Source organism: Pungitius pungitius, chromosome 13 (genome assembly GCF_949316345.1).
Source record: "Pungitius pungitius chromosome 13, fPunPun2.1, whole genome shotgun sequence".
NCBI lineage: Eukaryota > Metazoa > Chordata > Actinopteri > Perciformes > Gasterosteidae > Pungitius > Pungitius pungitius.
Window position 1 is genome coordinate 16,166,892 of NC_084912.1, and position 22,510 is coordinate 16,189,401.

The 22,510-nt window shown below is 43.9% G+C and overlaps 1 protein-coding gene across 1 annotated transcript in view; it reads left to right on the forward strand.

The window, feature by feature from the left end:
• The window catches only part of plpp4 (phospholipid phosphatase 4), a 31,141-nt gene extending 9,181 nt beyond the window's left edge, over positions 1-21,960 (forward strand). Inside the window, exons 2-7 of the mRNA XM_037465661.2 lie at positions 6,874-6,982; positions 11,129-11,219; positions 13,353-13,416; positions 13,556-13,680; positions 19,642-19,812; positions 21,159-21,960. Of these exons, the coding sequence (XP_037321558.1) occupies positions 6,874-6,982; positions 11,129-11,219; positions 13,353-13,416; positions 13,556-13,680; positions 19,642-19,812; positions 21,159-21,367 (769 nt within the window). The 3' untranslated portion in view covers positions 21,368-21,960. The remainder of the gene's footprint in view (positions 1-6,873; positions 6,983-11,128; positions 11,220-13,352; positions 13,417-13,555; positions 13,681-19,641; positions 19,813-21,158) is intronic.
• Positions 21,961-22,510: the final 550 nt, after the last annotated feature.

Sequence of the window (22,510 nt, forward strand, 5' to 3'; positions counted from 1 at the left end):
TAACTATTGCCACTTGCTAAGAATAAGGTTTCTATTGAGAAAAGCAATTTTGAAATCATTGCATAGAATGAGGTGACAATGTTTTCAGAAAATGTGCGCTGCAGAAGACATTTTGCCAAAACACGTTAAGAAATTTTAAATATGTTGTGGAAATGCCACTTCCTGCCCTAGACTGTAATTTATGGTGAAAGCAGTAGTCCAAGCAGATAGGCAAGAAGTCACTACTCGCTTTCGTCAGATGATAAGACCAATCATACGATGAAAGGCATCAAAATACAACACTTCATTACAATTCCTGCGCATCAAAGTGTTCTAAATGAGCACCCTAGGGTGATACGTTATATGCTGTACAAAAGAGAGAGAGAGATAGAGAGAGAGACAGAGAGAGAGAGGCAGCTCACCGGATGGGATTAGCCAACTGCAGTGGGCCGGTAGCAAGCATGCTGATTATGCGCCTTGGACCTGCGCAGCATTTGAAAAGCCTTGATGGTAATCATCAGCGCTTAGCACCCCGATTCCTCCCCGATTCCTGCATGTCCCTCCGGGGCTGCCTGGACCCACTGCATTCCCTAATGCCTTTGTCCATTATGGTCCTCTGACCTTTCTCACCGTGTCTGACAGCACGAAATATCATTCTACTTATGTACTGGCTTCTTAAAGACACATTCTTCAATTATCCACTGTGAATGGGTAATTCAAACTGAAATGACTCAAAGTGCAGTGTGACAAGTGTAGGAGGGGGTTCCCTCCATTTTATATCTCGGCCAATGGCCAACTTGAGAAGGGATATCTCCAGGGAGGCCGGCGCTGGCTGGAGTGTCACTCAGCATCTATCTGTCTCTGACAGGCACGGCGCTGTGCATTCTGCGCACGTTCTGCAGAGGCCGTGACTGTAACCACCAACACAAACAGGGACAAACAGAGGCGATGTGACATTTATTGCTCTTGCTCAATTCCGATTTTCAGAGCTGAGCACAGTACGAGACGCCTCTAGGAAAATATTCTTGAAGACCTCCCAGTAATTATGTGGATCCAATAGCTGTGCGCTTTGCTGTAGGGGGAACTCCGATGAGGATATTAATATAAAGAGTAAGTGATTTCATTTGTTGGCTGATCATTTTATTAAGCCATCGGTCTCCTTTTTCTGTCACTGAGGCACATGCACTTCCTCAGCCCAAAGTCCTCTGGTCCCAGTTCTGTCTCCAGCCTTCGACATTTAAATCCCCGGTCACAAGCAGGCACTCAACTGACCTCCCGGTTAGATAACTTCTCTTTCCACAAATTCCCCTGCAGGGTTTTCCTTGTTCATCAGGAGAAAGCGCTGTCTAAATGTCATGAATGTAGGTCTCTGTAATTCAATGGGAATCCAGCAGGTAGATTGTTGCTAGCCTGATTGAAACCTGCTAAGCACACTTACCCCCGGGTCCCTCTACAATCAACGGCTCCCATAAGCAGTTAACCTGCAACGCTGCAGTGCTGTGCAGTTCTATGGAACCAATATTAATGAAATAAAGACATAATGGATTCAAAATTGTATCCTCAAGTCAGTCTGCTCCCTTATTTCTCCACTGTGAGCCACCGCTGATCAAACTGCAGAAGCTTTTTATGAAATCACAGATACCCAAGTGTCTTTATTTTAATCCAGCCGTGCCAGAGGACTTAAATTGGATTTTGCAGGATCAGGATTTTACTTTTTTCTGTGAAAAGTAAGACTTAAGCAGACACCTGTAGGGTGCGATTTTTTTCTTCAAGCCGTGGTCACTGTGTAAGTTGCAGATTTGTAAGAAAGCATTCATTATGAAAAGCTTTTATTGAGGTTGAAACATTGTGAGAGCACAATTCTCAGACCCAGAACTTTGTAATAGCTGACATGAGCAGATGTGCTCTGTGAAAATGTACCTATTTATGTATAAAGACCTAATGGACTTCTGATTCACTTCACCAAGTGTTTACCAGAACACAGAACAAAGTAGATTCCAGAAAGTGTATTCTTGGAGTTACTTATTTGTTACTTAAGAAGATCAGTACCACTTTCCACTAGAAATGAGGTTTTTATACAGGTTACATTTGGACGGGCCGGTTTCAGTCTTCATGCTGAGCTAGCTTTCCTCCAACTTGTACCTTTTAATAACTCTCTGGATCTTCATGCCAACCTCTATGTATGCATGTTATTGTCTTCACACCATAACATGGTCAACAACTAACATCAGTACTGGTGAATCTTTCCTCTTCATATTTATACCAATGCACAGTGGTGGTTTTCTTATATATTGAGGCCCAAGCGCTCTACATCCACCACTGAACCCCTTTGCTTTATTGACCAGCCCAATTCTCCAGCTGGATTAAATGACGTATTGAGGTGGGATGGGAATTTAGCAGTGGCAAATGAACCTTGAGCAGAGAAGGAGGATAATTTCCCTCTGGGCTCTAGATATCCTATCATCCTAATAGCCTGTAAATCTCACAAATCAATTTTTCAATAGCACTTTGCTCTGTAATTTAATGACTGGAGTAATAAGAAGGGGTGACATGGCAATGATGACTGGCCACCTCTAATCTGGAGGGGGGAAAGAAAGTAATTTGGAATTCCTTCCCACAATCTGACAGATGGTCGGCTCCAATTCTTCTCCCTCAGTCCCTGAGCCGAAAACACGCAGCTCGCTCCTAGATTGCCAAACGTGCGCCTCATGAGAGAACAAATGCTATCAAATGTGAACACGCACAATGCCGGCCTTTGGGGATGTGTCTGTGGGTTGCATCAAGCCCTGTGGTGGTCTTACCCGTTTATCCGCCGGTGGGAAGTGCAACAAGACAAGGGTAACGGCCTGAAAAAGGCTTGACCCAAAGGGGCTACTTGACCTCACGCCCTGTGCGGGCCTCTGTGCCTTTGTGTGGTCGGACCAGGAACTGCACCTGTGGATAGATGCTGCGTGACTGCAGTTTGATGAAAGTCTCTCTGTGGTTGTCTCAGTCTGCTAGCAGATTCAATGTGATCAATGCTAATGAATGCTCATCTTCTGTAGGTATACATCTGTGATGGTCAAAAAAAGCCACACACACAGCTTATGAGCCAGAAGATTACTTTCAATCGTAGATTTGTGAGAATGCGAGCTTGCCTGAAGTAAACCCAGCTAAGCCATCCACTCTTCATCATTACTCCAAAGCATGCCTAACTGTCGCCGTTTGGGTTTGCTTCCAGCGTTATTTTGTAGTTTCCTGCCTCTTGTGTCCCTGGGTTAACTTCACTTCCTGCCATGTCCTGTCATCCCCTGTGTGTCACCTGTGTCCAATCACCTGCACTTTGCCAGTGTATCCCAGTGTAAGCCATGTGTGTCTTTTGTTCCTTGTTGTTTGTCCTTCTTCCAGCAAACCCCACCCTGCTTTGTGACACTAACAAATTAAGGAGGCATTTCTGGATTTTTTCTCTTATTCTTTTGTCACACTGGGACAGCAGAGGAAATGTATTTCCAAGGACATTGCCACAGATCCTGCCCACAGTGCAATGCAAATAACGAGCTCTCAAACCAGCTGCTTTGCACCGGTCTCCATGCTTCTGTGTGTTGAATCTCAAGTGATTCAGTTGTATTCCTATCCGGAGAGACTTGTTGAAATGTGAACAATGCTTTATTATAACATATTCTATTGCAATGTCGTTTGGGGCTTGGACTCCATCCTGCCGTAGGATAGACCAGTGGCCGGAATGCCGAGATGAGGCATAATCCCCCCTTTGGTAGTCCAGACACTGGTGGGGGTGGTAGAGAATAAATTGCTCCAAACTCCTGATATGCCAGGTTCTGCTGTAGATTAGAGGCGTCATAGGTGGTAGCGGGTCGCCTCTGCTGCGTGCTGAAATGACAACTAACAGCAACAGTAAGGAGAACAGTTTTTAACGTTTGCCAGCACTGATGTGATTGGTAACGACACCCTCGCCTGGTTGGCTGGTACTACCCGCCCCCGCCCCTAATCAGCTGGCCTTGAGCACTCAGGGAGAGAGGATGACACCTGGGAACGGCACAGCTTGTCCAGTCAGTCTTCCTGACTGAATTTTCGCCTAAGCTTCATTTCCTTGGCTGTGCTGGGCTCAACAGATTTAGATCATGCCTTTTGCAGAGATGGACTGGAATTGATGATGATGAATTGGCCCAATTGCAGAGCTTCGACGAAGAGGAACCGGGATGAGGCAAAAAGCTGAAATATTCCTGAGTTAGAAACAAGACCATATGTAAAGATTTAAAGCTTAGACTAAAACGCGCCCATGGGAACAGTGAAAGTATTGTATTGCACCAGCAGTTATCTTAACATATTTCCCATACTCACTCAGAGGATGCCGGTTTATTCCTAAAAGTTTTGGGCCCTATAGAAGGCATTAAATATTGTGTCTGCACATAACAAACATAAGCAGATAAACAGAAGGAGGCGCTCCCGAGGCAGACGGCAGGCGGTGCTGAGTTCAGTGCTTTTTGTGCCCCTTCGAGGGCCCACTTAGAGAGCTCATTTTTTTCTGGCCTGAGATGGTGCGAGAGGGGCTTGAGTCTCACAGGACTACGGATTTGAGTTTGCCTTTTCTCTACTGTGGATTTAGGAGAGACGTGGTGGGTGAAGAACGCCTTATTTCCTCATCCTCCTGCTCTCATCTGCCGAATAGTCAGAAGGAACGACGTGCGCATGTTACAGGAAATAAACCAAACCAATGGAAAGCCACGTTAAAGAAACAGGACTTGTCGGCTGCCGTAATGCAGCCACCATCACTTTGCTTCGTCTCTCCCTTTGAACGAGTGTGATTACATCCCATCTGGGGTGCATGCTCTTTATGTCATTGTCACATTAGCTGGGCTAATATAACAGTAATCCATAGAGTCCTTCTCTCCCCCGCTCGGACAAACGCATCCTCCGTCACCAGCCTGTAGAGGCGGCACTACCCCCCCCTCCCACCTCCCTCCTGCTTTCATCTCAGCTCATATATTACAATCAAAGTAAAATTTGTTTCCACAAAGGGCAGGCCCTCCTATCTGCAGAGTCATGGATGAAAGCCTTGATTAATTCCAACTACAATGTCTGAGCCTAGAAGCCTCAAATTGCACCAAAACAACATTGGAGTCTTTCTTTTAATAAAGTCCACGGCTGGAAAAGAGGCGATGAGGCAAAATCCTTTGAGGGAGGTATCGATTTGTTGCAGGCGATTGGATACAATTTTCCAAAAGTAGGAGGAGTATTATTACATGTGCAATAGGCTTTTTGATTTTTACCGTGTGAAAGTGATTACCCCCAGAAAATGGTGAAAATATCGGACAAATGTGAAATGTGTGGAGTTCATTCGTAGCTGCATCATCTCATCAAAATCTCATCAAGTGTCCAAAGTGATGTTTAATGCTGTTTTTAAATACAATTTTGCCTGGAGGAGCAGACAGAAATCCTATACTGCATTAGTGCATGTTGCATCTTGAAGTTGTTCATCTATAAATACATGATTGAAATCACACCCATTGATAACTAAAACTACCAGACACGTACATGCATGGAATGGAAAAATAACGCAGACAAAAAAGAAAAATAGGGTTAAAACCGCATGAAGGGCCTCTGTCTTTTAAATAATAATTTCCCTTCTGCAGCAGGTTTCTGCAGGCTACAAGCATACACATGTTAAAGCAAATATTGTGAAGAGATATTTTATCTGTGTAGTTACCTTGGGGGAGCTTGTGCCTCAAACCCATTAAGACGTCAGCTGGATGCCCGGCAGCACGATAAGCCTTGCACAGTGACGGATAGGCCCCTGCTGTATGTAATGACCAGAGAGCTCCTGTGTGTGAGCGCGTTCTCACGAGTGAGGAAGTGTGTGTCCATCTCCCTGCTTCTCCGTCCCGGCGGACTGCAATAACATTAGCTGTCACCGGTGCCTGGGTAAGAGAACACAAGGGCGGATCAGCTGGGAGTAGTTCATGAGCCCGGACTCGTTTAGTGCTGTGCGTACTGTTAATGTAATGTGGCTCGGGTGAATCATGCACATGGGCTCGGTAAGGTGTCAAATGAGCAAGTACTGATTAGGCGGCTCTCTTGAGAAAACATCACGGCACGGTTATCAGCAGACCAAACAAATAGACCCTGCACTGTGTAATGCCGCGCACGTCTTTCGGAGGGGTTGAAACACATGATCGGTTTTCCTGGTCCTTGAAGTAGAGTTGTTGGGTTTCTACTTGCATCCATTTCAATCCAGGAGGGGCTGCCACAGTTTCCCTCTGAGGGGCAGCACCGGATCCAGGACACCCCTGCGCTGCGGCTCCGCTGTAGCGGGCACCTGATAAATGCGTCGCTGAAGGGCATGTGGTTGTTTCAGGGAGCATCCATCTCTATTTCCTCCTGGAGTTGGGGATCAAACCGCTGGACCCGAGACGGAAAGAAACTAGACAAGAAACTTCGACAGTACTTTTTCGAAGCATATTCTTCAATTCTGCTTTATCGCAAGACATGCATTCATTATTACCGTATTTTTTTATATGTAATATTCTATGGCCCTTGCAGCTATAGATCCTTGCGACCGAGCGGACTTCTGCATTGTTTTAAAAAACTTTGTAGAGACAACGGACATGTGTGACCAATCACTGGGGGCCAGCGAGGGCTTCAGGGAGGCGGGACCTTGCTAATTTGTTCCCGCTCAGAGTGCAGGCGATCTTGCATGAAGTAGCCCAACTCCACTGACCTCAGATGTGTTTGTCCTTGGGAAAGAACCTGCCTCCTTTTCTGTTGTCCTCTGCAAATGCAGACATTCCGGCCCCAATCAGGCTGTGTATACTGAATAAATGCTGCCCTGTGTAAAAGCATCTACTAAAAACCCCACAAATGAATAACTCAATAGTGTTCTTTTGTTCCTTGCTGCAGATTTACAGAGTTCCTGGAGCCCTTTGAGAGAGTTATTCAACCAGAGGAGCTTTGGCTCTACAAGAATCCTCTGGTTGAGTCAGACCACATTCCCAAAAGGGTCATGTTCGTAAGTACCTGATTTCTTTTCATGCATTTGCTCTTCTTACTGACTTGATTGCCAATAAATGCAAGGCCATTATTGCAATCTACATGAATTACACTGTGTGCTTATTTCTTAGTAATCGATATGGTGCAGAAATCCTTTATTTAAGAGGATCAATACTGCAAAGCTTCCTCTCTTGAGTGGAGGCCTGAATGTGGCGTGTTGGTAGATACAAGAAGGGCTCGACTGACTGTATTCATTGGTGCATCCATTGTAAATATAATCTTCTCTCAGACTGAAGTGGGCGGTGAAAAGTTATGCTTTTTTCCTTTGGCTCAGGCTGTAAATGCAGCGCAAAATAACCTATAGAATCTCATACAAAACCCATTTTTTGCTTCAATAAACTTGAAATACAGCATGTTGGGCTCATTGTTATTGTGAGTCATACTTTGTTGTCAGACTCTTGTGGTCTCAACACAATTTCAAAATGTGATTATGGGAAAATATAAAAACACACCCACAATGGCAAAAAGAAACACGCTGTGGTTGGACTTGAAAATCCAGATCTATTTCTATCAACAAAGAACTGACATAATGACATGAAATGTTTGTGATTGGGGAAATTATTATTGCTTTCCCTGCCATTAAAATCATCATAGGATTTAAATCCCTCATGTCTGAACCAAAGTATAAAGCTAGAGCCAGGAGGTGATTAGCTTAGCATAAAGACAGGAAGCATGGGCATGAGTTAGCCTTCTAGTATGCATTAAGGTTCAATTCATTTAGTATATTTCTTTTCTGGTTGTTCTGAAACCATAACAGGAAAATGGATTTCTCAACTTGAGATTCCGACAGAAATTGGCAGAAATGATGAAGAGGAGTAAAAGGGTTTTGCTGAAAGGCCGTGTCTGTGGAAGCAGGAACACTCAGGCATTGATGGCAGAACGTGGTGCATGTGAACTTCTTTTTAACATGGCTCTAATGGATACCTCCTGAATGTGATTTCCATGTCTGTGCTCCGTTCTGATGATGATTGCATAATGCATCCTGTTACTTATATGACAAATTCTTTTTCCACCAGGTTGAACCGGGACGGAAGTCCTCTTTCACAGGCTTGTTTTGATGGGGCTTTAGCTGGTCCATAGTTACAGTTAATCCCTTCTCCCACAGGCTGACATGTATTCATTTTGAATAGCTGGACAGCTATTTGTGATTGCTAACTTGCCATAATACCTCATGGTGGGCCTTTCCTGTCAGATCACAACACAAATCAACTTAACTGGTAAAGACCTTCGTGAGCTCTGCTTGTTTGACTCCCCTGTTTGAAAACTGACAGCGCTTCAGTGACTGACACACCGCTGCGTCCTGCGTCACCCCACACGCATCAGTCATCTCGTTATTTGCAGAAACAGCTACAGAGGCGGAGAGCCCTGTCAATCATTATGTGTCAGAAATGACAACAGCGGCTGTAGTCAGCAGTAGATATACTGTATGTTGAGGCTCTGCTTAGAGGCGTGGGGGGCCGATCAGTTCAACCAATTGTAAGGTTTAAATTGACATAAGGGCATTTATTCATAAATAAAATGGATTTTTAACAAAGAATATGTATAACCAACTCTTATATTACAAATTATTATAAAAAGCTCCACCACTGAAGCAGAAAGAAAAACAGCTGTTTTAGTTTGCCATTAGTCGCTGATTGTCCACCAAGCGCCCCCCCCCCTCCCCCCCAGCCAACATGAACCTTATTGGAAGAAATGCTCCAGGTGGTGAGACCCATTAGACCGGCCTCTTGAATGTCATTGTGCTGACAGTAGCCCTGAAGTGTGGTTTATTTGATGATTTATCTTTCCATTAAAACCGTCCATGAAACCATGACTCATTTAGATATATTCTGTTATCATGCATGCAGCCTTAACTTAAGAGTCGCTCTCTCGTTATTGCAGGAATATCCTCTAGTGCTTTTTTGCTGAATTACACGGGGAGGAATCTTTGAGTAGGGAAGTGACCTTTAAAACAGATGTTTCTAGCTACACTTACAAAAGGTTCTAACAAGGACCTTCAAGTGACATAGGAAGTGGGGCATAATGTAGAGGGCTTGTTGAATCCCACGTTTTCTCATCTAAACGGCCCACATGCTCGGAAAAAGTTTACTTTTAGTGAGGTGTCCTCTTCAACAGCATTTTAAAACTGTGAAAAAGATCATCAACATTAATCAAGACCATGTGCCACCATAATGCACGTCTTTGTTGATGAAAACGCAGGAATGCGTATTTGTATTTAAATGTCCACATTATGTTTCCGGATGCTTTCAAGATCTTTAATTGACTGTAATATACTTTGAGAGGCCATGTATAATTGTAGGCTATGAAGAGCATGTGAAAGTAAAATACTGGAGGGATAAAATACAGCACACCCCGTGCATGATTCCCTGGATTCCCTCACAGTGAGAGGGGCTGTTGTGACTGAAAGGACACCGACACACCATTTCTTTTGCAAACATCAGGGATGTCACGAGCTGCTGAGTTACCACAGCTTTGTCATCCAGTTTCATCCAGTTTTGCCAGGCAGCATTTAAGTCCATGTACGGTCTTTCTTTAAGGTTAAACAATATAATATAATATAATAGCTACTTATTCTACTGACCATGTGGTGTCATTAGAGACGCTGTTAAATGTCTTCTATCTGCAGGTGCATATAATGTGATACTGGCCATGATACAGCATGTACTGCATGGCTGTTTTGTACTGAGTAAAGCCCAGCTTAAGCACCTAGTGGTTCATTGCTACAATGTGAGTAATGTGACATGTTGACTCTACCTACACACCGCCCTTCAAAGGTTTCTAATATCCTCTTGCATTCAGGTGACTCAGAGAACTCGGCTTGGTTTTTCTGGTTTCAACATCCTCTTGAAAAAAATGATGTTACCTAGTTTTAATGGGTGTAAAAAGAGAAAGTTATGTTTAACGTGTTATAATTGAAGGCAAAAATCAGTATAGGTAGGCACAGTAACAGGTTTCCGTGTCAGCATCAAGTAAACAATGTCTCTAACAAGGTTGAATTAAAGTGTGTGCTGTTAATTGCGTGCAGGGATCACCAGCTCAACGCGTGTTTCCCCTCCTCTTCTCACATTGCTTTTGTCTGCTCAACCATCAACTTGCCTCAGATCAGCTCATCTCATCCATCACATCTCCTGTTCGCCTCCCTTCCTTCCTGCCTTCAAATCCCCGAGCCACTCATCCTCTTCCAGCAGGGTCTGCCGTCCATCATCCCCCCTCAGCCGTCTCTTTCTCTCCACTCACCCACCGCCAATAGTTTGTATGCAATGCCCTCGTCGACCTGTGTTGATGACCGCTAGGATTGGTTCCATCTGGTGACACTATGACACTGACGAAACACAGCTCAAACCTATTCACAGTAGATGCAAAGGACCCACAGAAGAAAAACACCTTCCAAAAACATAAAGAGCACTATTGCAGCGTTGTGGTTCAGTTAACTTGTGCTATCTGGACCGGAAAACCAATACGAAATTGAAGTTCCAACAGCAGTCTCCCCATGATGCAACACTATGGGGGACATCCGAGGCAAGTGGGAGTTATAATAATGTAAAGAATACAATTTGGGTTTGATCAATTCTATTTTTATCTCTGTTACCTCTGCACTCTTAAATCCAGGAAAGAGGAATAAAAATACAGCTGATTTCAAACTTTTCTTATTAAGATCATAAATGTCGCTGCACTCGAATCCCAGTGTGATTGCTCATTTGAATCCAGCTCCTGCAAAGACGAAAGTGAAGTGCAAAATGAATTTAAAATTGGCAGTTTCACTGAAGTACCCTCCTTTCATTTGAAAATATATTAAATTTGCCTGAAACATAATGAATCTATTGTGAGGCATGAATAATTACCGATGTGCTTGCTAGCCCCAAATCTCTTATCAAGTGAGTGGAAAAATTCTTCTCTGTGGAGACAAGATGAGACCCCGCTGAACCACAAAAAGGCTTGTTTGCCCCCCCCCCCCTGGTTTGCCTAATTAAAATAAACTGACTTATTAGTCATTCCCCCAGTCAAAAGTAAATTAATGATTAACCTGCAAAACAGATCCTGTGGAACGCTGCAGCAAATCCCTGATGACATAATGACTGTCAGATTCTAACCATTATGTCCTCAGGCCATTTCGTTCCTTACCCCGTTGGCGGTGATATTCGTGGTGAAGATAATTCAGCGGACGGACAAGACAGAGCTCAAAGAGGCGTGTTTAGGTACGTGAAGCAAATTACTTCAAATGTCACACATGTGTTGTTGCAATCTTAAGAGAAGTCTTTAAGTGAAACCCTATCTATTTATAGTATATTGTTTGGATTTTTCTTAAATCAAATGCTCTCCTTTCTTCTGCTTTGCCTGTAAGTATCTGCTGAACGGTACCCACCAACAAATGTATTAGGCTTAATAGTGCAGATCCATTATTCTGTGACCTAATCTTACAGTCAATATGGCACCACGCAAGTTAATCTTAATCACAGAAGCCTCCAGTATGTACACACATTGTCACTCTATTGGGGCATTTCTCTCTGCCCCCATTTCCCACCCTGTGGCAGGGGACATACGAGAGCTTTAGGCAAGTTGAACACAAATCCAATTAAAGAAACACACAGAGATGAATCCGGTGGCTCAGTGAGGAGATCACAGTTCTTTGTCCAATTTAAAAGGCCCATTATCGCCTGCAGAGAAGCACTTTACAAAGCTTCATGGTCGTACAAATCAACATCACGCAGAAGAATAAAGAATGAAAGGAAGGCCATTATTCTCACATGGTCACAGATTTGAACACGACTTCGAAATCAGGGAAAAGAGAAAGACGGATGACAGAAGAACCTTTTGGACTGCGTCAAAGTGGCGATGCAGGTCCACTTATTTTGTCATCTTAAGCTTAAATCATAAAGTACATTTATTCCTGCAGCTTATTGAGTTTAAGGTTGCCCCCAAGGGTCCTCCAAATTCACAAACAAACATTTCAAACAGATGTTTTTGTGCATGCAGAAATTCAAGATCAAGATGCTAAAAGGCCAATGGGACTTTTGTGATATTGTGCATTTTTTCTTTGAAACAGTGCAGCCACATCATTTTTCTTTGGAGTAAACAAAGCAAAATGTTCCCCTGGCTCATCTAATAACCCTTTACCATTCCAAAACTCCCGCTGTTTAATTGTGTAATTATCCCTATCCCTAGTCACAATATAATGCAGGCATATTTTCCAAAAGACTACACACAGAGAACGACATGGAGATGATTCTGCAGTGATTATTTGAGTTACGTGGCATGAATGATGGTGTTCATCATCTGGTTGTGAGTTCTCACTGTGATATACTTGGATGTGTGTAGAGGATCTTTTAGTCAGCGAGACAACGAGGGCGGCACAATAGTAGGAGTTTGTTTGCTATCTGTATATTAGGTCTTATGTGCCAAATATGTTTGAAAAAGTGACATACGAATATTGTCCTGCTTTTTTTTGATGATAATGCTAAATGTACCAAAACTGCATTATTTTAGAACATGCGACATTTTACAAACGGCGTGCAGTTTGACACATTTAAACAATACACTGCACTTCATACCATGAGAAATTGCCATTTAATGTCGCATTTTTCAACGAGTCCGTCTCACTCAAGTTTTTTCTGAATTAACAAGCTGTTAAATAATATTGACACTGCGCTCGTCCCAGTGGCTCAGCAAGATAATACGGCTTGGGGCGACGTGGGTGGAATTCAATTGACCTGCACGCTGCTGGGATTAACCCGAGAGAGCAGCGAGTGTGGCTAATGATGAGCCCCGGTGGTTTGCCTCCCAGCTAATTAAATGAACGTAGAGTTACAGTGCAACGCTCACTGCCCACCTGTCAACCAGCAGCAGTCCTACTGTTCCTCAATACCAAAGTTGAACTGAAGTCCTAATTGCTTAGCAGTTAGATTCATTCATTTTGCCAAACCCACTGTAGGGATACGTTTGCTCCCAATTAAATATCTGGCTCACTGTAGCAGTGGCTGAAAGTACTTCATATTATCAGGACGTGATTCTGCTATAGATGAAAGAAACCGGCCATGAATTCATGGATGTATTTCTCTGGGTGTGTTTATGAATCTGCTCGCTACAGCTGCTGCCTAGAAATCCCGAAAGAATGAATTCCTAAAACCTGACAACCATCTGTCCAGCGGCCATGGAACTTCCCATGAACCTAATGGGCTCTTTTTTTTGAACGCTACATCAGAATGGAGCCAGAACATGATCCTTAAATCAATCGTACCACGGCAGCATCACTGTTTCTATGACGTCTCGTTTGCTAACAGTCGGAGGCTGATTTAAGTGTGTGTGTGTGTGTGTCGATCTTCCTTTTCCAGCTGTGTCCCTGGCCCTCGCCCTAAATGGAGTCTTCACAAACACTATCAAGTTGATTGTTGGCAGGTACGCTGATCACCCTGGAGCATTTTTCCGGCTCCTTTAGTAATGCTATATCTCTGCCAATGCCGTTTTTTTTCTTCTAGATTAATGGACAATAAATTGTTGAGCAACAATCTTGTCAGGGTTGTTTTTTCATTTTCAGACCCAGGCCCGACTATTTCCACCGCTGCTTCCCGGACGGGCAAGTGAACGCAAAGATGCTGTGCACCGGGGAGCCAGATATGGTCTCCGAGGGACGCAAGAGCTTCCCCAGCAGCCATTCCTCTTGTGAGTCCCAGATTTCCTTCGTGGCAGATGCCCGCCAGCGCTTGCAATGCACATTACCAAAATCTATTCCAAATCACCCTGCGCCTCATTAAAGCTGCGTGCAACTGGAGCTATTCAAAGCGTCTGGTGCTACTTTTCCAAGGTAATGACAGTGTCTTCATTCAATTTACACATCCCGAGGAAGATGGTCGAGACCCTCTCGGGTTGATTGATTGAGTCAATTGAATTCAATCTGGCTCATTTGGTGATCACGAGAGGTGAACAAACACCCACTGCATCAGCTCAGTGAACCTTGCAGCTGTGTCCAGCTGTGCACACCGTCGCACCGGACATATTATTCCACCATATCGTTTTGCAAGCTGTTAAACAATTCTAATATATATTTTTTTCTGCGGTCTGATGTGAAGTCCACGGAGTGTTTGATGTGGGCGGCCACACACGAGGTGGGTAGCTGCTCGGCCTTGAATGTTGCGCTGGGGGTGTAAAGACCAGAAGAAACGTCTTTGATGAAACACACTCGCCAAATTGCTTTTCTCTCTCTCGTTCCTGTAACTGCATACATGCAATTACACTGACTGCATATGTTGAAATTACACTGAAACTCATATTATGCAAAATGAAAAAATCCTCCATTTCTAAACCCATGTTGCACTTTAACATTTAACAAAGCACTAATGCAGGAATACATTTAAATACGTCGTTTCATATTCCCCAACAAAACTAAAAGTGTTACATCTCAGTTCAAGGACAAGACGTGCACTAGAGTGTGTATGTGTGTCTGCAAATAACACTTGTGAAGGTGTTTAATTGAAATGCTTCTGCGACTGCCTTCAACTACTCTGTAGCAAGCTGGAAAATCAGCAGCAAGATGGATGAGATTTCAGCGCCGCTGTAATTTCATGGTCCAGTCTGATTGCAAATCGATGCCTTGACATAATGTTGAAGCTGCACACGTAACAGGCTCTCAGACGAAACCTTTAAATAGAACTGCTCCAAAGTCCTGGCTGTGTTCGGCTAATAGCAGACAGGGACCTTTCTCAGCACGTCACTGCAGCGCTGTGTATGGATTAGATCCACCCTGTGCCGACGCGAGCGAGAAGGCGATTAAGAGAATTGTGCCACGGGGACACAGGGAGCACCCGTACGCCGGCACATCTGGAGAGCAGAAGAAATCCAATTTCCTGTCTGCGTCCCCCTTTCACCGGGACTACGCCGGGTGGGCAGCGCGTACACGACGAGCCTTTGGCTCAGACGGACGTGGTAAACAACGGGGAACACGTGCAGACCAATAGCAGCAGTGAATGCAGCCTTAACCAAAGTGACATCTGGGCGTACAGCAACGCATCTTGTAAGCAACATGCCATGGACACAGACTCTTATATACATTCAGACATCCATGCCTCCCCTTAAACGATAGTGGATTATCCATGAAAATAAGCCAGGACAAACAGAAATATGCACGGTGCCTTCGGCGTTTGACAGCAGAGTGGAATATTGAAAAAAAATGAATATTGCATTTGAAAGTTTTTAAATCAATCAGGGTCTCTGGGATTTCATTTATTTCCTCCATCTCGTGGCAAGGTAACAGAGGAACACACATTGGAGGAGACAGGTCCTAGAAAGAGAAAAACAAAAAACCCTGAATCCACTGGAATAGGCAGGTGTGAATCAAGCTGGACCTTAGCTGTAAAGGTTATCTCCTTCTTAATCTCATTTATTTCACCATCTCTCCATGTGCATACTAACACAAAATATATGACCATGCATTCTGATTGGTTGAGAGTGAGTCACAGGGTGCACTGTATTGAGCCATAATGTACTGCACACCTGTTTACATTGACCTAGTGTTCCATATCAGTCTTGTTGCTGGCAACTCTATTATAAAAGCAATAAGGTACTCGAGGCAGTACTCTACCGTCAACGATGCACTGTTCAACGGTTTGCCCTCAGCAACACACTTAAACAGTACATTATTGACAATACAGTACTCACACTCGTGCTGTGGAAACCCATGGGACGTTTTAGGAATAAAACCAGGTTCACAGAGACAATGAATTAACAAAAGTGATCCTTTAAGATTTAAATGTTGGTAAAAAGGGCTGGGGTCGAAATACAACAAAGGTTCCTCCCGGTAGGGGTCTTAGGTCCTATAGCTCACTCGTCCTGGGTGAAAACAGCAGATTAAAGAGAGTGAGGCAATAATATCAAGTCTTGTTCAAAGGGACTTCTCTCAAGACATTTGCGCGATCATCTGGCTGATGGGCTGCTGCACTGGGTAGTACACACCCTCTATTACCTCCCCCAACCTGAGCCTTGGGATGCAGCATTGGCTTGGCTGTATTGTGTAATTAAAATGCCCTTAAAGAAAATGTTGTATGTGATTAGGTTAACCCATTAACATCTCTGTGTCTCCATATTGCTTCTTTCACTTGCACACAACATGTCCCATCCAATTAGTTCCATAACTAAAGAGAATTAGATGTTTATTCACTGTTCCTCACTGATGAACTCTGAAGAATCTGACGAAGTTGAGGAGCTGTAACTGGCAGAAATGTTGTCGAAATGGTTCATAAAAAACTGTTGTGTGCCCAATGATCAAATAAATAATCCATGAAGGGAGTAGAGCTCCCTTAAAGCTAGTTATTGCAATGTATAGAAGTATAAAGTCTTCACAATACCATTCTCCATTGTGACCGAGAGGATTGTTATTCTTTTCATACAGATTTTTATATGGCTTCTCAATACAGACGTGGAATTAATGAATGAATATTCTTCATATAGTTTTGAAACTGGTATGCCTCGGTTGCTTCTTCTTAATAAACCTCCTAGTTGTTTGACGATGAAAAAAGTCATCTTAACTCATCACTCTCGTTAGGCATGTGAGTTTTGTCTCAGGGGAATTACTTGTCAAGTCTTTTAAAATGCATCAAGTGGATTCATCACCGAGATTTTTTACTTTTTTGGCCTCATCTTCGCCCTTTCCACAGTCGCCTGCCGCCTCTTGAGAAGAATCCTTCAGCAGTTTACTTGGCACACTTCGTCGCCCCCTGCAAATATTAATTAGGCTAATTTTACACATAGAATGATGTTATTTAGATGCAAGTGAGGGACACATTTAATGTCCTCCCTCATGTTTTATACATACCCCCAAAGCAATTATATTAGTGTAATAAAGATGTTGACTCACTGTCTGTCTTTCTCCTTATGAGCATTTTATTAATATGTTGCTTGCTTTATATTAAATCTCTTCAAATCTGTGCTACAATAATAAGTCTAGTCATCAGACCATTCAAAAAGCCTGCATAATACAACGCTACAACAGACGGTGTGCTGTGCATACAAAGTGGACGTTGAGTTTGGTGGTTTTGCTGTTGCCATATTTTAATAACCAATAAACATAAGTTACATTTACATTCATTATTACATTCATTATTACATTTAGTTATATTTGGAATGGGAAGGAGTGCCACAGAGATGCTGGCAGAAAGCGGTCAATCACAGTAAGCCCGCCCTAAAACATACACCGACTTAGGTGTATTTGACCCTTAATAATTCATAATTTATGAGTTGAACATAATGCAGTATTGAAACTAGAGATGGAGAACATCAAATCTTGTTTGAACTGAAAACTTAAAGGGAGACCAGTTGGAAACGTGCGTTTTCCACTTGGACCTTCTGTGCCGTCTTACTACAGCTGAATAACCAAATAATCATAGGTTATTATTTGTTTTGGGTGAATTCACATAACACTGTAACATTTAGAGTGAAATAAAATGTTACATGAAGCTGAGCACTTGTAAACACACTAACTGCAGATGCATGAATACGCCATGCTGCGTAATTAATGCAAATAGTCCAATCAATGTAATTAACTCACTGAAAAGAGCCAACTCACAAAAAACAGACGTATTTATTCACAAATTGACAGCCCACCACTGGAGGAAAAGATGTCATCTTCTCACGTGGATCTGCTGTCAGTTTCCCACAGTCGAGATGCTCAGCAGTCATTGGTCATAGATCATTGAGTCTATCCAAATGAGTGATGTAATCTCCTTAGCTCAGAGAGCTATTAAACTGGATGATACTAGGCGCTGTGTCATTGGTAATTTGGAGAGTTTGCCCAGACGTGAGATGTATGGGCACTGAGGGATGCTCAGGATCTCAGATGGCTTCTTCACAACCTCTGAACAGAAGGACTGGACCAATGAACTGAGCCATGTTTTGTTATCTCCTAAACTCATGTGGCCGACTTTGGCTGAGGATATGGCTGACTGCAGTGTGTCAGATCGTTTTTTGCATATTTCAGAATATCCCTGCTCTCTATAAAGAGTGATTAAACTAGTAGAATACATTAAGTTGTTTTTTCTAGGCATGAGTGTATTTTGTCTCCAAGGAGCTGGAGAGTAGTGTGATGCGCTGGGAGCTGCAAGGTTGGCGGTTCGGATCCTGGCTGCTCCATGTGTCCCTGAGCAAGACACCTGACCCCTAATTGCTCCCCAGGCAAAATGTAAGCCGTGGGTTATAATGCAATGTAAGTTGCTTTGGATAAAAGCGTCAGCTAAACGACATGTAATGTAACTGCTAGTCCACTTAAACCATGAAAAGGGATCCAGTGGACAAATGTAACTCACTTAAACAAATACTAGCAATTGAGAGGGCATAGGCCACCCAAGGGGCCCAGTCATTCAGGATGCATTTGATTCACGTCAGATCTTTGAAAAATATACGGGTGTTGCCAAGAGATGCTGATATACTTTAGTCACACTATAGGCCCCATGGATTGAAATGTCAATCCACTACTTCAAGAATAAAAAAACAGTTTGAAAACTGGAGGGATGGAGCAGGGATAAGTCCAGCGTTGGTACTAAGTGCTTGTTGCAAATGTCTTGTAGCGATGAAATGTCTGTTGTTGGTGGTACTGCGATTGCTGATTGTGTGGTGACCACATTGAGCGTAACTACATACCCCCCCCGACAACAAGAACACATACAGCAACGCATACAAACCTTTGTGGAATCCAATCCGATTTATTGCTGTTTAAGTGTCAATTTGTATGTAAAATTGCAACAACGTAAACAACATTATAGCCATGTATGGATCCATTTCTCCACTGGGCAAATGTCAATTGCCTAGTGGAGAAATGGAGAGTTCCTAATGGAGCCAACGCCTACTCCTTGACAGCAGGAAGGCCACTGGGAGAGCTGGACCTCTGCTCTCTGCTCTCTGCACCCACGCACTCTCTCTCTGCAGGCTACACACGTGTCCAGCATGGCGGGCAGCATTCTTGGGCAGTTTGTGGGCAGAGGGACAAATGTTATGTTTGACCCCGCTGCACCAGCATTTTACGGGTGCGCACAATTTATAATTGATTTAATTGGAGCCCCGCTGCAAATCTTGCACCACCATCAATTCATCACCGGTGGTCCAGCAGCTCAATTGCATTAGTTTCTGTTAAAGGGCTTTAGCTTCTGCCGTGGCCCCCGGCTCTCAGGCTTAATGTGGCCATTTGCAGAGGAGTTGCTTGACGAGAGGATCCGCTACGTATCAATGTATCAGCCCCATGCTAATCTGTTGTAATACAGTGTAATTTGGGACTGGCAGGGCCTACTGTCATATCTTAGTCTAGCAGTGTTTGGATAGAAATGGGTCATTATGAATCTCATTTAGTTCTGTGTATTGGCTCAGTGATGCACATAGAAACGCTCTAAGAACGTCTCCATCAGCCGCGGTGCACCAAGTGATTTAGTGTGGAGTTTTTTTTCTCCTGGCGGACGCAAGTTCCATCCCTCGGTGATCTCACCTGCTCGTGGGCGGCCGTAAACAAACATTCTTCATTGCTTTGTTCAGCCTGGAATGCTTTGCCATTACAATATAGCTGGTTGTCTCTTCTTCTGTATGTCTTTTCTCATACACACAGTATTGTTGGTATGGCATGTCTGCCCTCTTCTCTGTCTGCTACAGTTGCATTCTCCGGCCTCGGCTTCACCTCCTTCTACCTGGCGGGGAAGCTGCAGTGTTTTACGGATCAAGGTCGAGGACGTAGCTGGCGCCTCTGTGCCATGGTGCTGCCTCTCTACAGTGCCATGATGATCGCCTTATCCCGGACCTGTGACTACAAACACCACTGGCAAGGTCTGCAAGACAGCTTAGACATGGGACTCTTTGTTATTCAGTGTCTTTTCTTTTCACTTACATAGTGTTTGATCTGCTTGTGTCAGTGTGAGAAAGGATTGCTGTGCAGGAGATCATCTCCATCTCACCTGGCTCAAGGTGCATTTTATAAGTCAAACACAGATCAAATGCAAGACAAACTCTGGGTGATGCTCATTTCAAGCAGCTCTATTGCTGTAATCCCATTTTAACTTCATCAGATGAGAGGCTGAAAACGGTACAGTAAAGTCGACTGGGAAACTTTCATGTTAATGAAAAGGTGTAGCGTGAAAAATTAGAAAGGCTTTAAATGACAACAAGGTGTCATTTTATTCAACCTGGGAAGAAAAGCACCAGCTTTGCATACGGTCTGTACGTGTTTACGCGGGTTTGGTGTGAGAGAGAAAATGTGGTAATACGATGGCATGTCTATCATATGGTGTTAAATTGTTTTAGGGATCCATATGTTCCCTGTGAACAGGGCAGCCAAGATTTATTTAAATCCAAAATGCAACACATTCGGTTGCAGGCGAGCCAACTACCTTTTGAATCTTAGTATTTCCAAAAATACTCTCCCTGGCAGGCTGTAACTAAGCAGCAATGGTGCGGCCCAAAAAGCTGTCGGGACGCCAATCTGCATCGGTGTAAGCGCGACCTGAGAGCCCCCGTTGAGCCATGCAACACAGATTCTAATATCCTCAGCACCCCTTTGCACCTTGGAGGTGAGAGAGGCTGACGCCCCGAGGCCACCAAACTAATCTGTTGGATTCAATCGACAGAGTCGATGAAGCAAAACACAGAAAGCTCATGCATTGTATAGTTCAGCCTTAGTATCATATTTTCTTTTCACACAGTAGAAGTTAAAGAGACTCATTTGAGCACGGTGATAAGATATGATTTGGATGTAATAGAATCCCCTGCTTCAGCTGTTCCAGCCGACAGCTGGTCATGTCATTTTGAGCGATACGCAGCAATATAAGCTTAATTTTCCTCGTGGCAGGGGGTATTAAATTATGTATCGTAGCTTAAGGCGGGGCAGGTATAACGGGCAAGTGCTCCGCGGAGATGATAAAAGGCCAGAGACAGCCTGTCCAGAGGAAGGTGAGCCTCAGTGGAACGGATTCATCGCTTTGCCTTTCAGTCTGCTTTCATCAGGCTCTTTAAACTAGTCAGGTGTGATGAATGCTCACTGGGGAACCTATTACACTGCCTCCAGTAATGCCTAATCGATTGTGTTCATTGTGAGTCTACAATGTTGTTTTTTCTTCTCTGTGGCCTCTATTCCACGTTTTAAAGCATGTGTGTTTTTTTTTTTGTGAATCTTGCAGACGCCTTTGTCGGAGGAGTGGTCGGGTTGCTCTTTGCGTACTTCTGCTATCGCCAGCACTACCCGCCCTTTCTGCACTTGGACTGCCACCTGTCCTATGCCAGCCTGGCTGCCGCCGCCCGCGTGCCCTCGCACCCCGAGGACGACCCACAGCCCACGGACAACGCCACCAGCCTCCCCCTGGAGAGCCTGACCGAAGGGCCAGTATGACTAGTGGCCGCCCCCGAGACCCCCCCCACCACCTTCGCCAGGCCGCCGAGCCTTGCGCCCCGCGGCCTGTGACTGGCTGGCTCTCGTACACATTCCAGTGGACAATGGTACGCCCCACCCATCGCCATGCTGTTTCACCCCGTCTCGGTGGCACCTACATTCATTATTAGTGTTTTTTTTAAGTCTGGCTCTCGCTCAGCAGCCTTGAAAGCCTAATATTAGATGTGATGTGTGATAGGAACACGTACAAATATGGAACATCACCGCAGAGAGGGAAAAATATGTTGAAAAGCTGAGGAAACACGGCTTGCCAACCGCTGGGAGGGAAGATAAAGATATTGTTTTTGCTGTATTTTGTTTTGTGTTAATGAGGTTGTCAGCTTGTTTCACGCTGGAATACATTCATCTGTGTTTGGCTTTTAAAGGATCACAAGTGCAATGCAGTGTTTCCCCTACAATCGAACAAGGGCCCCTAAGAAAGTCTGGGATTTATTCAAAAAATAATTAAAAAAAACATACATGCAAACGTGTGGCCCCTTGAAGCGCGCATCCTCCTCCCCCCCATCCCGCCGGCTGGTCTATTCGCCCCCCCCCCCCCCCCCACGAAGTTGTAACCAGGGGAAACACTGCAATGAAATATCACATTCATCAACCCATGAATTCGAAACATTCTATCGATTACTGTGTTATGTGTCACACGAAACAACAAATGATGGGATATTGGTCAATAGGCAATGTTGTTCTCCTTTAAAATAAATGGACATGGAAACAGCATAATCACTTCTGGTTGTACCATTACAACATAAATACTTATAACCAACCACTTTTGAAAAAAAAAGCAACGGGCCATGTCAAACACAGAATCCAATGATCCCAAACTTTTCTCTTCTTTCTTTTTTTTTTCAGCCCTGCATTTTGCACACGTTCCCACGGTGACATATTCACAAGATGTAGCTCAATGCGTCCAATCTATAACAGGGGGGTGGAAGTTTGTACGGACAGGCACGAGCTCCCGTCTGATTCTGCATTAATTATAACCATGGGGACTCCGTCACTGCTGCTCTCGAACACATTAGGACAATGTGAGAAGACCCACTAACATCGCAAATAGATTTCAGCCCCACTGTAGCCCCGCAAATTGAG